At 40.0% G+C, this 18,444-nt stretch overlaps 1 protein-coding gene across 10 annotated transcripts in view; it reads right to left on the reverse strand.

Annotated features, from left to right (window-relative positions):
- Positions 1-18,444, reverse strand: part of Magi2 (membrane associated guanylate kinase, WW and PDZ domain containing 2) — a 1,408,809-nt gene that overhangs the window by 334,203 nt on the left and 1,056,162 nt on the right. For all 10 annotated transcript variants that reach the window (XM_060374145.1, XM_060374142.1, XM_060374143.1 and 7 more), the window contains one exon: positions 15,111-15,168. In XM_060374145.1, the coding sequence (XP_060230128.1) occupies positions 15,111-15,168 (58 nt within the window). The remainder of the gene's footprint in view (positions 1-15,110; positions 15,169-18,444) is intronic.

Below are 18,444 nucleotides of genomic sequence, written 5' to 3' on the forward strand. Positions count from 1 at the left end.
AAAAAAAAAACAACACATGGTATTGTCGTAAATAACAGACATGCTCATTAATGGAATAGAATTGAAGGACCCAAACAAGTTTATACACCTATGGATACCTTATTTTTTATAAAGAAGGCAGAAAGACACAATGGAAAAAAGTATTTTCAAAACATGGTTCTGTTCAAATTGGATGTTTGCATGTAGAAGAAAGACAACAGACACATATTTATCAGCCTGCACAAAACTCAAGTCCAAGAGGATCAGAGACCTCAACATAAAACTAGATTCACTGAACCTGACAGAAGAGAAACTGGGGAATAGCCTTGAATGCATTGGCACAGGAGAAAACTTCCTGAACAGAACACCAACAGCACAGGCGCTAAGATAGACAATAACTGACTTCAGGAGACTGAAAAGGTTCTGAAGGCAAAGGACACCATCAATAGGACAGAATAGAGGAAACCAGGGGATCATGGCCTATTGAATCAACTAAGCAGGGCTCCTAGGGACTCACAGAGATGGCAGCGGCAAACATGAGGGCTGCAGGGCTCTGCACCAGGTCCTCTGCATACATGTTATGGCTGTTAGCTTGGTATTTTTGTAGGGCTCCCAACTGTGAGAGCAGGTGTGACTTTCACTCTTTTGCCTGCTCTTAGGATTCTGTTCCTCCTGTTGAGTTGCCTAGTCCAACTTTGTGGGGGGTTGTACTTTATCTTATTGTATTTTGTTTGTCATGTTTGGCTGCTCTTTTCTGAAGGGAGACAAAAGGGGTTGGGGGGAGAAGCAAGAGGTGTGTGTGTGTGTGTGTGTGTGTATGTTTGTTGTGTGGAGAGTGGAGGAAGGGGAAAACTGTAGAAGAGGAAACTTTTGTATGAGAGAAGAATCTACTTTCAATAAAAACATTAGAGCCTGTAAGCATGCATTAAAAATATTTCCTTTCCAGCCCCCCTCACTCTCATAAAACATGCAAATGTTGTTAAGTGCAGGGGCTGGTTATTATTTTTAAAGGTAACTTGAACTTTCTGTTTCTATATTAAGAGTACTCAGTTAGCAACTTGGATGCAGAATGGAGTTTATCTGAAGCAAAACTAATGACTGCACTATGTCAGGGTCTTATGCACTAGAAACACAAGCAGTGCCAAATTTCCACTGGTGCCTGCCAGCCCTGGCTAAATGGTCACATCTCTAGTGGAAGAGACAAACGTGTTGGCTAACCATCATTTATTTAGGACATATGGAGTTTTCCTAGAGGTGAGACTCTCAGTATTAAAATAAAAACAATCCTGGTTGAAATTAATTGAGTTTGTTATTTTACAATTGGCCACCAAAAAAAGAAAAAAGTGTGAGCCGCAATATACATTTTGTTGAAATGGACTGTCGTTCCTTTAAGTTATTTGAGTCATTAAAGCTTAAAGTGATAGTTTAACTTAAGTAAACTAAAGCGTAAAAGATATACAGCCATTTATAAAGATAGCAATCAACAACCATGAGTACAGGAATGCTTTGTGGACTGGGTCCAAGGAGAGCCAATAAGCTGGCTCAGGATACTAGGAAATCATAAAGGCAACATCTCCAACTTCTGGAATTATCCAGGAAGCATGGAGTCAAGGAAAAAATGCTGATGGGTGGGGATGAACCAAACTATGGATAAAACAATAGCAGATTCTGGTGGCCTAGGACATGAAGATAAATACAGTTCCATATAAAACCCAAACTACCCAGGTTTTCAGGTCCAGTATTCATCATATATAATCTTTTCTTTGACTACTGAGTCTTTATAACTACACAGACCAGGGGGAAATCAAGCCTATAGCTCTTACTTTTATGAAGTGGAATCTGATACAGGAGGGACCAGAAACAAAAGTTTAAAAGAAATACTTTTGATGAGTTTTAAAGAGAAAATGCTTTTTCCTGGATACCTTGAATCTGTGTAGAGTAATTCAGTCACTTTGCCACTAACAGATGCCTATGACATTTAGGTGTGGGAAAGAAGGAGCAATTCTAAGATACTGAGAAAATGGGGGAGGGGTGAGCAGTAACAATGAACAGGAAGAATAAAGGTTCAGCAGCATCAAAACAGAGGATGGGGACAATAGTTTCAGCACTCTTGTTTTGAACTGTCTGGGGTGTGTCATTGCAGAGTTTACAGAATTAACACTCGGTAATTAGCACCGGGATCTCAGAGCATTGCAAACTGAAGATGGTGTCAGGAGAGAAGAATGGGGAATATGCTCCCAAATAATTTGTTTACTCTTTTTCAAACTACAAATGTGTACCCCTGCATTGGGTTGCTTTTTGGGGGGTTCCATCCTGAAGCTCTTAGGAAGATGAGAAGGGGACCAGAAGAATATCTCCAGTCTTCAAGCTACAGTCATTCCTGCTGAGATTTAAACTTGCTTCATAGATGTCTCAATTGGTTGAAATGAGAAAATAAAGAGAGAAAGCGAGGGGCTGTGTCAGACCCTTGGCTCAGTGGCCTGTATGCATTTTTTTTTTTTATTTTTTGTATATCTTCCAGTTGATGCAGGGAATCAGTGCAGTTCTGCTCAGTGCCAAAATTCAAGAACATTGATTCAGTGGTCCTGAGACAAGTGTGTATTTCCCTTTCAAGCAAATTATTCACAAATGTGCAGGCAGATTATATCTGATAACACTTCTGCAAGGTGGGTGTCGTTTCAGTTTTTATTATGAAACTGGAAATTTCAATTATACTGTAAATTATCTGCAGATATTCTGAAAACACAAGTATGAAATCACAGAATATTATTTTGATATATTTAATAATATCTTGAGGACCCAGGAGCTATAAATATATAGAAACAGTATCTATAGAAAACAGAAAAATATAGGTACGTGTGCCTGTTTTATTTGTTGAAAAAGCAAAAATGAAATGGGAACAAAATGAATCAGGTTTCATGTAATATGGTTTCAAACCAGACCTCTTTCTTTCAAACGGTGCCTTTTATTTCTTCAAGTTTGGTGTGACACCAGCTCTCTGTCCTTATGGACCCTGTGCGTTGAGCATGTACTCTTTCTTTGAGTTATTATTTATGAGCAAGACTTGCGAAGGAAATGGGGACAGCCATCAAAAACTGAAGCGTGTAATGCTCATTTCAAACTTTGCAAAGGACATTCTTGAGCTGTAGATGACAGTCTTTCTGACCTTTAGTACACAACGCAGTGGAAATGCCACCCGAGGGCTTGGGAGACCTGGCCTGCTGCTACTCACACAGGACCACATTTAAATGGTGGCCCTCTCACTCCACATGTGCTAGATCCACTAGCAGACCCCGAGCTGTGAGGGGTGGCAGAGATAAGGGACATTTGCCGCTGGCATTCTCTATCTCATGGGTGTCTCTGTTGTACATCTGACGTCTCTTAGGAGGTAGAGTGGTCATTTTCTCATTTTAAAAACTCTTTTCCTTTTATATTTGTTCATCTGTTTTGTGGGCGTTCGGTTCTGATGCCACAACCAACATGTAGAGATCAGAGGGCACTTTGTGGGAGCTGGTTCCACCATGCGAATCCTAGGAATCAAGCACATGTTGTCAGGCTAGGTGAGAAGGCCACTATTTAAAACTCATTGCAAGTGAGTGACAGTGGGAGGAAGCTCACCAGCCCTTACCTGCTGAGTCCTCCAATTTTATCATTTCTGAGAGCAGACCAGAATTGCTGCTAAAGCTGCCCTGAAAGGGTATGCTGTATAAACACATACAGGAAGTAGTGTATTTGCTCTCTTTGAGAAGGTCCCACTAGGTCCCCAACTCTAAGTGCTTCGCCTACATACATCCTACTCACATTACAAGTCCGTTTTGAGGGCAAATTAGGTAAAAACATGAACATGTTTAAAGATAATGCAGTGCGTAAAATTAAGCTGATTTAATATTGGGATTTTTTAGGGTCTGAGAGTCAAGAATGAAATACCGTCAGTAAAGTTTCTTAATCCCTGCCTGAAATTGCAATTCTGTCACCTGCTAGTTTGATTGCTTGTTTTTTTTTTAAGTTTTAGTTTCTTTGTAAAATAGAAATAATAGCATCTGTCACAAAGCATTATGATGATGGTTAAATGGGTTTTGTAAAATACCTAATGCACACCAAATGCTTAATAATGGTAACTACTAACAGGGCACAGTGACATATGATTGTAATTCTAGTACTTTGAAGGCAAAAGCAGGAGGATAAGAAACTAAAAGACTGATACAGGCTATATGTCTAAGCACCATCATCACCACCACCATTATCATTACTATCATCATCATCACCATAATCATCATCATGATCATCATCTGTTTAGATAGTTCTCCAGGTTGACTAATGTTAAATCTGGAGGACTTTCTTAGAGATTACATGTGAGGTCAATGTGCCAAACTAAATTCATGGTAATACTACAGAAAACAAGAAGGGCATTCCATCCTATCATGTTAGTGGCCTTCAAATAAGTTCACTGTAAAAGTAAGGTAGAAGAGATGGAGAAGACTTTGTCAATGTCCTATAAATGACTGCTTAATGGAATGTTGAACTGGTATTTACATTATTGTAATAAGCTCAACAGGTGGGACTTAATACATGTTTAAAGATAACATTGGTGAGTTTCTTTATTTTTTTTTTCTTTTTGTGGCAGGACCACAAAATGGTCCTGCCATGCAATAAATGCAGGACCTCACAGATCCTAGGCAGATGTCTTACTACTGAGCTACATTCCCAGCCTTCTCTTCCTACTTCTACTTTGAGACATGTTCTCACTGACTGTCGCAGGCTGGCTTAAAATTCACTCTGATACCAAATAGGCTCTCAAACTTAACACTCTCCTGCCTCAGCATCCTGAGAAATTGGGACTATAGGTGAGGGTAATGAGCTTCTTCCAGATTAAGTTTATGTAAAAATCAGTAAACTACATGCTTATCCCAGCAAACGGTGTTTCTCTCACCTTAGGATACATAGCCTCAGTCACAAAAACACAATTGTGTTCTTGACAGTTCAAGAGCTCATTTTCCTTAGGTTGAAATTAAACATGAAATTTGACTAAAAAAAAAATGAGGATTTTTTCTTTTTTATTATACCAAGAGCTCAACCTATCCTAATACCATTTAACTAAGATGAAGATATCTGTTAATTTGTAGTAAAAAGTTGTGCTTAACAATGTTGCTTTTATTCTTAAAAATAGAAAGACATTCCCTTCTCTAATACAGTCATCTCCTATGGTGTATAGGTACATTATTCTTGGGGGTGGGGAGTTGCCTAAGTGCTTGAGGCCACGTGGTATCTTGCAGAGGACCAGAATTAGGTTTCCAGAACCCACACAGCACCTCACAATGGTCTGTAATCTTAGTTCTAGGGTACCTGCTTCCCTCTTCTGGAATTCCTGGGTTCTGCATGAGTATGGTATAGAAATATACATGAAGGCCAAACATTTATAAACATAAAATAAAGCAATCAATCTTAAAATACTGTTCTTATTATGATTTTTTTTTGTCTATAATGTATTTTTTATCTCCCTTCCTTTAAATGACAAACTTAATATAAGTTTTATGACTCTGAATATTGAGTATATTTCTGTTTCTCTCCATAGTCTATTGTAACAATTCACTATTTAGGGAAGTGTTCATTCCATAACACTATCGTTACAATCATTAATATAAAATAATGATGATATATGTTGCCACCTAACCAAACAAAAGTTGAATGCAGATACTTAAAAAAATTTAAGTATGCTTCGATCTGCAGCTATAATGAGAAAATAATGAGGCTTAAAACAGGAAATCGGCCAAGTTTATTCGTGCTAACACAAGACACAGTGCATATTCCTTGAATTTCAGGAGACCTTAGCAATTAATCCATTTAAAGCATTCCTTTAACAGACCGGTACCTGGAAGCTTACCTGAAGCTTTGTACCAACTTGTGATTCAAAAGTCATGCACCCAAGGGCGGCAAGCTATTATTAACATCATGTCCCATGACATAGAAAAGACATGGATGGTTTGAATAGGTATGGCCCCCACAGACTCATGGTGTAGCTGTGTTGGAGTAGGTGAGGCCTTATTGGAGGAAGTGTGTCACTGTGGGGGTGGGCTTTGAAGTCTACTATGCTCAAGCTATGTCCAGTGTGATAAACAGTCTCCTGCTGTCTGTGGATAAGGATGTAGAACCCTCAGCTCTTTCTCCAGCACCATGTCTGCCCAGATGTTGTCGTGCTTCTCACCATGATGATAATGGACTAAACCTCTGAAACTGTAAGCCAGCCCAACTAAGTGTTTTTCTTTATAAGAGTTGTCTTTCCAAGTCCACTGATAGGGGGGACCTCCTCCCCATTCATCTGATCCTGTTTTATCAGGTATCTTCAGGACTGGCTGCAAAGCCCTCCTCTGTGGCCTAACAGGACTGCTCCTCCCTTCGGGGGTGGGGAGACCAAAGAGCCAGTCATTGAGTTCCTGTTAGAAATAGTCCTTGTTCCCCTCACTTTGGGAAACCATTTGGTTACTGGACTTGGAAAGGGGCACGGTGGAGATGAGGGAGGGAGGGAGGGACTGGGAGGGAATGAGGGATCGGGACACGGCTGGGATACAGAGTTAATAAAATGTAACTGATAAAAAAAATAAAATTAAATTAAAAAAAACCAATGTATGAGGGAGGGAGGGTGGGATTGGGGAAGGGAATGAGGGAGGGGCTACAGCTGGGATACAAAGTAAATAAACTGTAATTAATATAAAAAATAATAAATAAATTAAAAACAATGAAACAAAAAAAAAAAGAGTTGTCTTGGTCACGGTGTTTCTTCACAGCAATAAAATCCTTACTAAGACAATTTCCAAACTAATGAAGATATGAATTACATTTTCCATATGGGGTAGTGTGGCATTACAGTCTGTCTTGCTGGGTGGCCAGCATCTGTTTTATTCAATTCTAGAGAATCTTACAAATGGCGTAATGATTCCTCAGACCAGGTTCTCTCAGAGCTCTGATAATGCTGACATCCCTCCAAGCAGAATGTGATCTCTCATCCATAGTTGTGAAAGATGAAAAGCACCAAATGCCTGAAAACTGCTTCAATTCCAGAAAGAATTATTTCCCAACAGGGTGGTGTTCCTTTACATGCAAGTGTCTAGCACTGCACAAACCTGGGGAACTTCAGGATAACTTTGACTCTATGCAATTTTCATTTCATGTGTTAACTTTAGAACTGGTTCTTAGACTAAGAAATGACTCTGAAGTCTGTCACGACAGACTGTTGGCAAGACATAATCTGTAGCTCATGCACAAATGAAGACCTCACTTAAACTGGAGAGAGTCTGTAAGGTGGAAGAGCTGTTTCACAAATAATAGAACAATGACCTATTTAGTACGTTGCATTGGCAAGGAGCAGACAGAACGACCCAAAGAAAGATGTGCTTGCGCTGTGCTCTGGGTTAACTTCATAGTCAGCTATCTGGAATATGGGTCTCTCCTTGCAGGAAGGATGGCACTACACAAAGGCCTTTAACTCCTCTCTGTGCAAAAATGCCACTTCCCATAGAGCTCATGTCCAGCTAGAAAAGTTGTCTGCAACTTTCATGAACAACAGTCCTCAGGTCTTGACTCTTCTCCCTGTCTTCCTTCACAAGAGCTCTGTCATGCTCTCATGGTCTTATGTAGAGTAGGAGGAAGCATTCTGAATGCAACCCAATGTATTGTCTCTATCTGTGTATTGCCTCTATCAATGTATTGTCTCTATCTTCCCTCTTTCCCTGGCCTGTGGAGAACTCAGGATCTGTGTACTTCATACAACTGCTTCTGCAGGAAGTTTCCCCTGCCCTGTGGCCACCCAGGGTCACTGTTTCCCTGTTAGGACATTTGCCTGCATTTATCTTCTCCAAAAGTACCTAAATGAGGGCTTCATTTAATTTAATAATAATAAAAAATTCTTAAAGAGAAGCAAACAACATTGTGGCTATGCATAGTCATCCTTGACGAAGAGTGTGTGGTGCTCAATGTCAAATGATACACAACTCCTAAACTTGAGGCTCAGGGAAAATCACAGAAGATGAGGCAAAAAAAGAGCCAGATCAGGATGCCTGCTGAGAGATAATGTCTTCTAGACGTGAGAAGGAAGCTGCAACTATGAAATTTCAGCAAGATGGCTGCCTGAAGAAGACCTGCGAAATGACAACACCAGTTGACATGCAGGCCCTGATAGGGAAGTTTTCACGAGGTTCCTCTCCTGCATAACGAGCCCCAGCTGCAAATGGCAGCTAAAAGGGCAACTCAGTTTTCTCCAGGGATGAGCTCCCTGAGAGGTTACCCAGTCCCAAGTGGTCAGCTGTAAACGCATGTACATATGAGCAAAACTAAACAGACAATACTATATGCTTTATACAATAACACTACATATTATATGTGGTTGCACATATGTGACAATAATAATTTTTTAAAACGTCATGAACTTGAGAGAGAGTGAAGGGATATAAGAGTGGTTGGAGGGGAAAGCTGGGATGGAAATAATAGAAATAACAGTATGTATGAAATTCTCAAAAAAAATCCAAAACCTGATGCTAGAGTAGTAATATTTCCTTATCTTTTGCTATTGTCTTGACATCTATTAAAATTATGAAAGTTATTTGTGGAAAAATACCATTTTTTATACTTCACTAAGTTATGATGGACTCCGCTCTCTCAGAAGGCATGAATCCTTGTCTTCCTTAGGCTTGAAGAACTGCCACACAAAAATATTAAATCCATATGGGTCAATCAGAGAGCAATAGAATAAAAGTCATTAGTGTAGAAGAAAAGAATCTGATTATAGAATATGTGTGCTTTTGAATATAGACACTCTAACTTTCATGTATAAACCTATATAAAGTATGTGGATCTATATCTATATCTATTATCTCTCTCTATATATCTATATCTATCTCCTTATAGCCTTATAGCATTACTGGCTTTATGCCTGTGGAGACCTCAGATTTGGTTTCTCATTTGCAAATGTGATGATTGGCATCCAAGTAATTAATGTGAAGGCATGCTCAATGCTACGCTAGTGTCTTACAATGGCTATTTCTAGAGATTATCATCACAAGCTTCTAGCTACTTAAGAAGACATACATGCTAGTTAATCATGCATCATAATTTTCTGGTGCATGTTCCTGGAACCTGAAGCCTTTTGGCAGCGACAGTAGCATCACTCTCTTGCAGTCCTTCCTCGTCAGTAACACTTGGCTTATAGAATTACCAACAATACTAAAGAAATGCTATTGTTATTCAGTGTGGTGCATTTCTGGCCATAACAGCAAATTACATGTTTTTTTCACACATCAAAATTTTCCATAGAGCTGTTCACCTTATGGGGTATATTGTAATCATGAAATTACTGGAAAAGCAAGTACTGTGAAAAGAAGAACACACACACTTTATATTATTAGTAAATATATCATTTTGAATTCTTATGACAAACCTATGCTGCATACTAACACTGGACTGAAAAGGCCTAGTTTCAAATGTCCTAGTATTTTCTCCTTGTAAAAGTTTCTGTGCTTTGATTTCTAGAGCTATGAAATGGAGCACACACTACATGTACAATAAACACTCTCCCATCACACAGCTCTTCATTCTTTCTCTTCATCCTTTTCTTTTCTTAGCTACAACCCACCTACCCAACATTCAGGAAGTTGCAGGACTTGCATGCCAAGGAGCTGTGCAGCACATACATGTAACTTCTGAGAAACAATAATTGAGAGGTTCAAAAATTGCTCACAAAGTTTGGAGTTCATACAAGACATTGAATTCCTTTATCAGGACCCCTTCTGTTCTGCATCTCCAATTATATTAAATTATAAGTTGGGGAAAACATTTTTTTTTTTTGTTGAGCAGGACATACATTTGTTTGTTGAAGCAGATGCTGAGACCCACAGCCAAACTTTGGGTGGAGCACAGGGGGTCTTATGAAAGAAAAGGGGGTTGAGGATAGAAGGATACGGAACGACAGGAGCAACACAAGGAGACGAGCAAAGCTAAAGAGTCTAAGCTCAGGGTGTTCTTCAGAGACTTCAGGGGTCTTTCCAGGACTCATACTTCAACCAAGGACCATGCTTGGAGAGGACCTAGACCCCCTGCTCAGATGTAGCCAGTTGGCAGCTCAGTATCCATGTGTATTCCCTAGCAAGGGCAACAGGGGTTGCCTCTGTCATGAACTCAGTTGCCTGCTCTTTGAACTCTTGTCCCTGGTGATGCGGCTTTACCAGGCCACAGAGGAAGAGGATTCAGGCAGTCGTGATGAGACTTGATAAGCCATGGGCAGATGGCAAAGGAGGAGAATGTCCCCTTTCAGTGGGCTAGAGGAAGGGGATAGGGGAGGAAGAGGGAGAGAGGGCGTGACTGGGAGGAGTTGAGGGAGGAGACTTCAATCGGAATATATAATGAATTAATTGTGAAGAAATAATTTTTAAAAAATTAAAAAAGAAAAACTTTAAGCTAGGAGACTATTTTTCCCCCCTTGGAAAATTTAGGAAGTGACTCAGGAGAGCAGCATTTTCTATCAAATACTCTGAAGGCACTCCCCCAGTTCCTACATCTTGACAGATGCTCATCATGAACCAGGCAGTGGTCGCGGTTTTCCCTTAATGCTCAATGTTATCAGGCGGCCCTTTCGGGAACGGTGCCCAAGTAATGCCTGAAAGCAGCAGATGTGTGACATCATGTGAAAAGACTTTTAAGACCTTCATAGGAAAAATCACATCTGTCAGTCCCCGCTATGATTTTAAATGCTATTCTATGGCTGGCTTCTCTTCCTGTGCCAGCGGAGGCAGCTTGCAGAAAAGCCATCCCGGGAAACTGTGTCTTCTGGATAAGCTACTTAAGCAAATTGTGTAACTGCCATTAAAACCAGAATGTACCCAGCAGACACGATTTCACAAAAGAGGAGAGAAATCTACATTTGTACAAAAGTCGCAGCTGTTCGGAGCTGCAGTTTGCACTTTTTGCATTAATTCCCCCCCCCCCCCCCTTCTTTATGAACGGTGACAGTTACATTTCTAGTTAGCAGCTTCAGGATTTCTTAATACATGGCTAAGCGCGGCGCTAGCGCGGATTCAGTGTCTGTCAGGGAAACTGGCCTTGCTTCTTTTGGCTGGCATTTAGATTAGAGCTCAGTCTATTTGCCTGACTTGCAGATGCCACGAGAGATGTTGAGTGTACTTAAAATACAGTTCTACATGCGGCAAACAAGTGCCCCCAAGTTCCCTGATTGGGCCCAGCAATCGAGGGCCTTTATCTTTTGTTTCGGGTCTTGTTCCCTGATACACGCTGCTCGGGGGGACCCCCTTTGCTGTAGCAAGCATGAACCTGGTGGCTCATAATGCCCGTGTTAAGAGCTCGTTTCGCGGGGCTGGGTAGGTGGCATGGCCTCCTAGCCTTGAGCATCTTGCTGTGGAGTTGTTCTAGATCTAGAGGGAAGCCATCATGTGCTTGAAAACCCTCATTGTTCCTAGTGTGGAGGCTCCAAGGCTAGTCTGGAACATTATGGGTAGTACACGTGAATTGTAGGAGAGCCATTCTTAGCAAGAATTTGGGGTCTGGGCTCTACAGCCAAACTACCTCCGCCCACATTTTAGCCCACGTTCAGTGCTGTGTGGTCCCTAGGGAGTTACTCAGCTTCTTTGGTGAGGGTTTCCCCAACTGTAAACTGGAGGCCATTTGCTTTCCCATCACTGCAGAGGATGGTAAATATGGTAGGGGTCTTTGAAGAACCCAGTTGATGGCACACGAAACAGATGGCAATTCTTTTGATGGGATGATAACCATGCTGCTGCTGAGGGGTTCTTCCTTCCGGATCTTGGATAGATATTATACTCATAATTAAAAAATAATAATAATTTATCTGGCACAAAAATCGTAACATACTAGGTAAGTTACAGAGGTCAAAACCTGTGTGCTAAGCCTCCTTTGCTATTGATCACTGGAATTGCTATTTGCCCGGCCACTTTTGTGTGTGGGCAAAATGTGTGGATGGCAGCTAGGCTGGAAGCACAGGACTGATTTTAACCTTCCTGTCCTGGCTGAGGGACGGAGCCCGCTCTGCAGCTTCCGTCTTGCTTTGTGGCAGACTGCTAAGGTGCCCGCCCCTCTGCGTCTATGAGCGTAGGTTGTGCGCTTTTTCTTTAATGACTGGACAAGGCTGATGCTTTTCATTATTGTATAACCGGTACTTGTAGGTACATAAATGGCTGTGTGATTAGCCATGGAAAGTAAGACCTCTGCCAAGAAAGACCTTGTTCACTACCACTGCTGTCGTTATCAGCATCGGCAAGCCAGTATTTTCTTGGATTTACAAAGATTAAGCTTGTTTCCCTTAATTTTATTTTTGAGATTATAATTACAATATATCTCCTTAGTTTTTCCTCCCTACCCCAAACCCTCCCACATACCCCTCCAAACTCTCCTTCAAATTAATGGCCTCTTACTTCACTTAACTGTCTATGGATCCAAAGTGCCACATGGCCTCTGTGTGTATCTGTTTGAGAAGTTTCATGAGCAGAACTACTTTGAGAACCAATATAAACCTGTACCAATGGCAGCATAGTGGGGATAATACATAGTTGAAAAGTCATGTAAATAAACATATTCCCGTATTGTGAGGGAAGACATTTCTTACATCAGGAAGCATGAGTACATGTACATACACAAACATGCATGCGCACACATGTACACACACTTGCTATATACATACATACATACATAATCACTTGAGGTATTTAAATATGTTGTTGAGTTTTTCAGAAAATATTTTTTCTGAGAAATATTTGGATAATGTCCCGCCTAATGTTATCTGTATGTTTGGATTATATGCTTATTTGTCTCAATTTTCTGCCTGCCTGACATAGTCACAAATCTAGTAACTGACATTGGTATGCTATCTGGAGTTCTGTAATAATGAGGCCATGGGAAAAAAGCAGAGCTCAAGCAACTGGAGGGAACTTAAGCTTCTTTGACTCACTCTGACATGCGCGTGTGACCGCCCAATCACTTGAAATTTTGAGACAAGTTTTTCTGACCTAATTGGACAAATGTGATTGAACGTTGGAAATTAGTCTCAAAGGACATGAGGTGAGATATGAAGAGTTGGAAAGAGGTAGGGATCAACGAACTGGGGCTGGAAGACTGGCCCTGGCCCACTGTCTTGCTTTTATGAACACTTGCGGTAGAGTTCTCACGCATGGAAGTGACGTAAGCAGTTGCCCGTATACAGGAAAAGATGAGGCTGTGTGGATTCCCAAATACTTTCTACCTGGATCTTTATGGATTTTCCAGCACTGGCACTGGGGCTGGGGTAGAGTTGTTCATTGGCTCCACTGGCAATGTATTAAAAAAGAGATATGGCATGTCACACACCTCAGTCCTGTGTCCTTATATGGAAGCACTTTAGACTCCAGACGGCACATGCTGAGGCATGCTGTCATCTGATCAAGTGGACTAAGATGATTTAGGAGGGTCCAGCATGGAGCTCAGGGATAGAGTACCTGAGGTCTGATCCTGAGTACGGCAAACAAATACAAGCAAGCATTCAAGCAAGGACCTAGCAAACTCTCTGTTACAGTTATTAAGGGTAAATCTTTATTGCTATTAAAACACGTATTTTCATTGATTATTAGTTTAAAAGGACCCAGAGCCCTTCCAAGTATTGACCCATGATATTCTCCCTCTCCTTCCGACTCATCATATCTCTCTTCATGTGCTTTGAAACTAATTTCCAACGTTCAATCATGTTTGTCCAATTAGGTCAGAAAAAGGAGTCTTGCAGTTCTAGGTTTCAAGTGATTGTGTGGTCACACACACACACACACACACACACACGTCAGAGTGAGCCAAAGTTGCTTAAGTTCTCTCCAGTTGCTCAAGCTCTGCTCTTTTCCATGGCCTCGCTTTTACAGAGCTCCTCCCTCTTTCCTTGCAACCAGGCATGACTCTACGTATTTATCTTTTTATAGTTATTGTATGTCCACACGTTAGAGAGTAAACACTGTGTTACAAGATTGCTTGTAGGGAATGAGATGAATTCACCTTGACCTTAAATGTGGAAGCCAAACCTGGGGCTTCTCCCGATGAACCTGGGGTGGGGACATCGTGTCAAAGTAATTGAGACAAGTGCTCACACAGGAGAGGCTCAGGGACAGTGGGGTTTGCAGGTCCCGTTCACCTGTTCACCTGAGCATCTGCAGTGCCAAGCAGGGCCTGACCCCTAACAAAAGCCAGGAACTGCTGGAATACTATTGCAAAGCAGGCTAGTAGACGAGCCATTGATCTACGACCCTTGACCATCCGGAACAGGATGAGAAGAAAAGGAGTTCAGTCTTCTCAGACAGTGTGAAAGCCTTTGGCTTTGCAATCCCTGCATTTCGTGGGCAGTGTTTAAGTACAAAGGCAGGCTTTGTGCTTCACCCAAATAACATTAGGAGCACCACATGATAGATAAGAGATAGGCTTTCTCTATCAGAAGAGAGTTCTGGAATGCAAATTACATAATTAATTTTAGACTTTTATAACTGCCATTCTCTTTTCTTAAGGAAAAATATATGTGTAGTTAGTTAGTTAATCATTGGTACATCTCTAGTCTGAGTTAAACAATGTATAGACAGAGATAGCTTGTATTCTGATGAGATATGTTAATGCAGCTACCAATGGGTAACATAAAAGTCCAGTGTATGGAAAGGACACTGCAGCTAAATCGTGTGGTTCTACAGAGGAGAAGGCATCAAAATTTTATCTTATGCTTTAGTGGGAAGGCATGGCTGATTCAGTTAATTGAATTTGGAATCTGTTATAATAGAGTGTCTCTTTTGCACACGCAGCCAGCTCCCAACAGTTTGACTTCAAAATGAAAAGCATTCACTTAAGTATCTTTAATTACTCATTCAGAGGACTGTGTGGAACATAGTTTTCCAATCGGTGTTTCAGAATCATGAGTCAAAGAAAAGGAATGACACATGAGCCAGCTGCAAAGAATCAAGAAACAGCCAGCCATGCCTCTAGATTCTTTGTGGACATTTCAGAATTAGATGAGAGGGAATTAAAGGGGCTGTTAGCCACACACACTCAATAAATAAAATTTTAACACAATTTCACAAAACGTTAGTAACAAGTTAATATCACGCTTAGAGACTTACTCAACATAGTAAGTGCCATATATAGGATCATCGATTTTTTCCCAGCCATATGGAAGCTCTGAAAAATAAAAAGTTATTTCTTTCAGTAAGTAAAGAACAGAAAGTACAATTTTTTTTCTAATAAAAGTAATATAACTTAATTGTTCATAGATTAAAGAAATGGTCCTCCAAGCAGAATAAAACGAATAAAGCTGTCAGCGTTTGCCCAAATTTCAGACACACTGTGGGGGCTATAAGAAGCACTGGTTTGAAAATTGGCAGTTAAAACCACAGCTCACTTTCCTGTAGACTCCCTGCTGGGTTTGGTGTTTTGTTCCTGCCAAGCAGTAGGCTGGCACCTCATCACGTTTCCGCCGTCTAGTGCAATACAGAAGGCAAACCACTTTCCCGAGAGTGCAGGCTGCTCTCATATTTATTTGTGTTGTGAAAGGAACATTTTGGGATAATGACCATATTTTGAAAATATATTTCTGAGGATGGCAAATTGTTTCTGTTGACTGAAACAAAGATGGTACACATGCTCAGTCGATACCCCACCATTGAGATGGTTAGAGGCACACCATGACATTCCCATCATGTGGGTCAGAATTTGATGTTGCCAGGATTGCTTGCTAGGTATAGTTTTTTTTTTTTAATCTAAAAATATCATTGTGCCTTTATTGAGCATGTTTCTAAGTCTCTAAGCTTAATTTTATAAAACTCAAATTGAGAATATCGGTAACATAAATCTTACTACAGGCAAAAACATGCTGTTAGAAAACAAAGGCTTTACTGTCTAATACTGCTTTTCATATACACAGAGGCTTTATAAGAAAGTCTGAAAAAATATAAATAAAACTTAATTTTCCTTGTTAAACATTAATTATATATATAAAACTTGAAAGCTAATTTATTTGTTTGCATGCTTATAGTATATTAAGACACATTTGATAGTGTCTTATTATTATTGTACTAACATATATTGCTATGGACAAAGCAAATTTATTAGAAAAAAATTAGAATTGTCTGCAGTCTTGCCATACATAAACAAGCACTGTTAATATTGTGGTGAATATATTTCAGATTGCTTTCTATGGTTATGGACTAATTTTTAAGTAAAGTGTGCATTATTATACAGCTTTAACGTTTCACATGACAAAATAACAATGACATTATTGAAGGATACCACTTTAAATACCACAGAACAGTAGATTGTTGATGGCGTGGAGTCTGTACAAGTTTACAGTCTTCCGCTATTGACTGTGGTGGACCTTCTGTTATATGTACCGCCTGTGCAGGACACACTACAAACTAAACCTGTTATGTCTAATGTAATCTTTTGTGTATCATTTATTTTTTGAAATTAAAATATTATTATATCATTTATGCTATTCTGTTTTTTTTTTTTTTTACCTCCAATTCTTCTCACGTATATCTACTCTCAGATTCATTGCCTCTGGCCCCTATTTTTATACCACTGTTACAAAGATAAAAAAAACTATTTAGTTCATGTAATGTTATGTGTGCAACTCCTGTACCTAAGGCTCAGAGAACATTGCAGAAAAAGAGGGCAGAAAATTGTATGAGCTAGAGGACTAGAAAATCTGCTGTAGTATTGTGTCTCCTAGGAACACTTATAGACTCTCAATAACATGATGGCCTAAACAAGACCTGAACAAGAATGACATCAGTAGACATGATAACACAAAAGGAGGGGGGGAACTCACGGGTCACCAACTCTAGACAAGGAGCCACAGGAAACTAAAAATGCTGAAAGCAGGAGAAATAGACTTCCCCAGGGACGAGTGTCCAAACTGGTTATCCAGTGCCAACTGGTCAGCAGTTATTTTGGTTTTGGATAACTTCGTTGCCCTGCCATTTCCCCATTTACAGGCGCACCATTGGGAACATATGAATGGTGATTGTATTATTAACTTCATAGATCCCCAATTCCTCAACCCAAACTTTCATGGCTGTGCAGGTTTTAGAATACAAACTTTTTCTGAGTTTAGAGAGTTACATGATGTAGTTACCCTCTTCTACTTTATAACATTTTGAGCAGAGCTGGAGAAGTACCTTTAAACTCAACACATGAGGATTCTATAGTCAAATGTAATCCACATGAAGTGGGGATATATTGAAATAACTATCCAGATTATTTTTATCATTACCTAAAGTTAACAGAGACTTTGTCTATTAAAAATTCTTCACTTGACAATACCGAATGAGTGCCTTTCACAGGCAACTCAAGTGGAAGAATATACATAGAACAAAGCTAATAGCATGGACATTAGTTAGTTATATGGCTCCATGCATGAATCAACATTTCTAACAATCTTAATACACTGTAAGGCGTGTTACAGCATGTAGAAGCATTTCATGATCAAACTTTTAAGTTATCTTTCACCTTATAGACAATCCTTTCACTTTTTCTTTATATTTGGCTCTTTTCAGATAAATCACTAGCTCTAACTGGTGTCTGCAGAAGTGGAGGTCACTGATTATCTTTGTCAGATTTACAACGAAAAAAGGTCTTCAGGATAATTGACTGTATATGTTCCCACTTGCCACCTTGAATTCTTCCCAGAATTTAGGGGACATCTGTTTTCCTCTTCCTAGGATGTTGGTTGGTTTGTTTTCATACTCACTTTATATTTCCAAAGAAAATTATTGAAGAACTCATAGTAAGATAAAATTCTGTTATAAATACCGATCCTTTAAAATTAGGTGGCAGTGATTTTGGCTCACACTTGGAATAGAACATTACAGCATAATCCATTCTCTATTAGAAGGACACATCACTGCCTTTGTTTTAAATATTCTCAGAAAAAGGTATCGGATGGGTCTGATGCTCTTTGGGTGGATGACACCTAAATGAACATCAGTACAAAGTCCCAATTTATTTCTAATATCAGAGATCAGACCTCTACTCTTGCCTGATGCATCTAAAACAAAAAGGGGGAACTGTAGAGAGCTGCGGAATGCTGCGCCTTAAAGATGGAGCTGGTTTCTGCCTTCCACCTTCCCGATGGTGAGTGCTCTCTGTCACGAACAATTCCACATTTGGCTAAGGCTGAGGATCTGGCTTGCTTCCATGTATGTGAACCTATCTGCATTGCCCACGTGACACGCTGGGGTTGGCTACCCAGAGGCTATTTAAGCTGTGGGCTGGCTTTCCCCAGGGTCCGAGGATTGTTCAAGGCTCCTGAATAAACTGCATTGAAAAATAAAAAGAAAAGAAAAAAAAAAAAAGAAATATATATCCTAAAACTAAAAAAAAAAAAAAATATTCTCAGAGTTGACAGATGTATGTTATAAGAAAACAAGAGCAAACATATTCATTGCTTCACTTGTA

The sequence above is a fragment of the Meriones unguiculatus genome, chromosome 21, assembly GCF_030254825.1.
Source record: "Meriones unguiculatus strain TT.TT164.6M chromosome 21, Bangor_MerUng_6.1, whole genome shotgun sequence".
NCBI classification, from domain to species: domain Eukaryota; kingdom Metazoa; phylum Chordata; class Mammalia; order Rodentia; family Muridae; genus Meriones; species Meriones unguiculatus.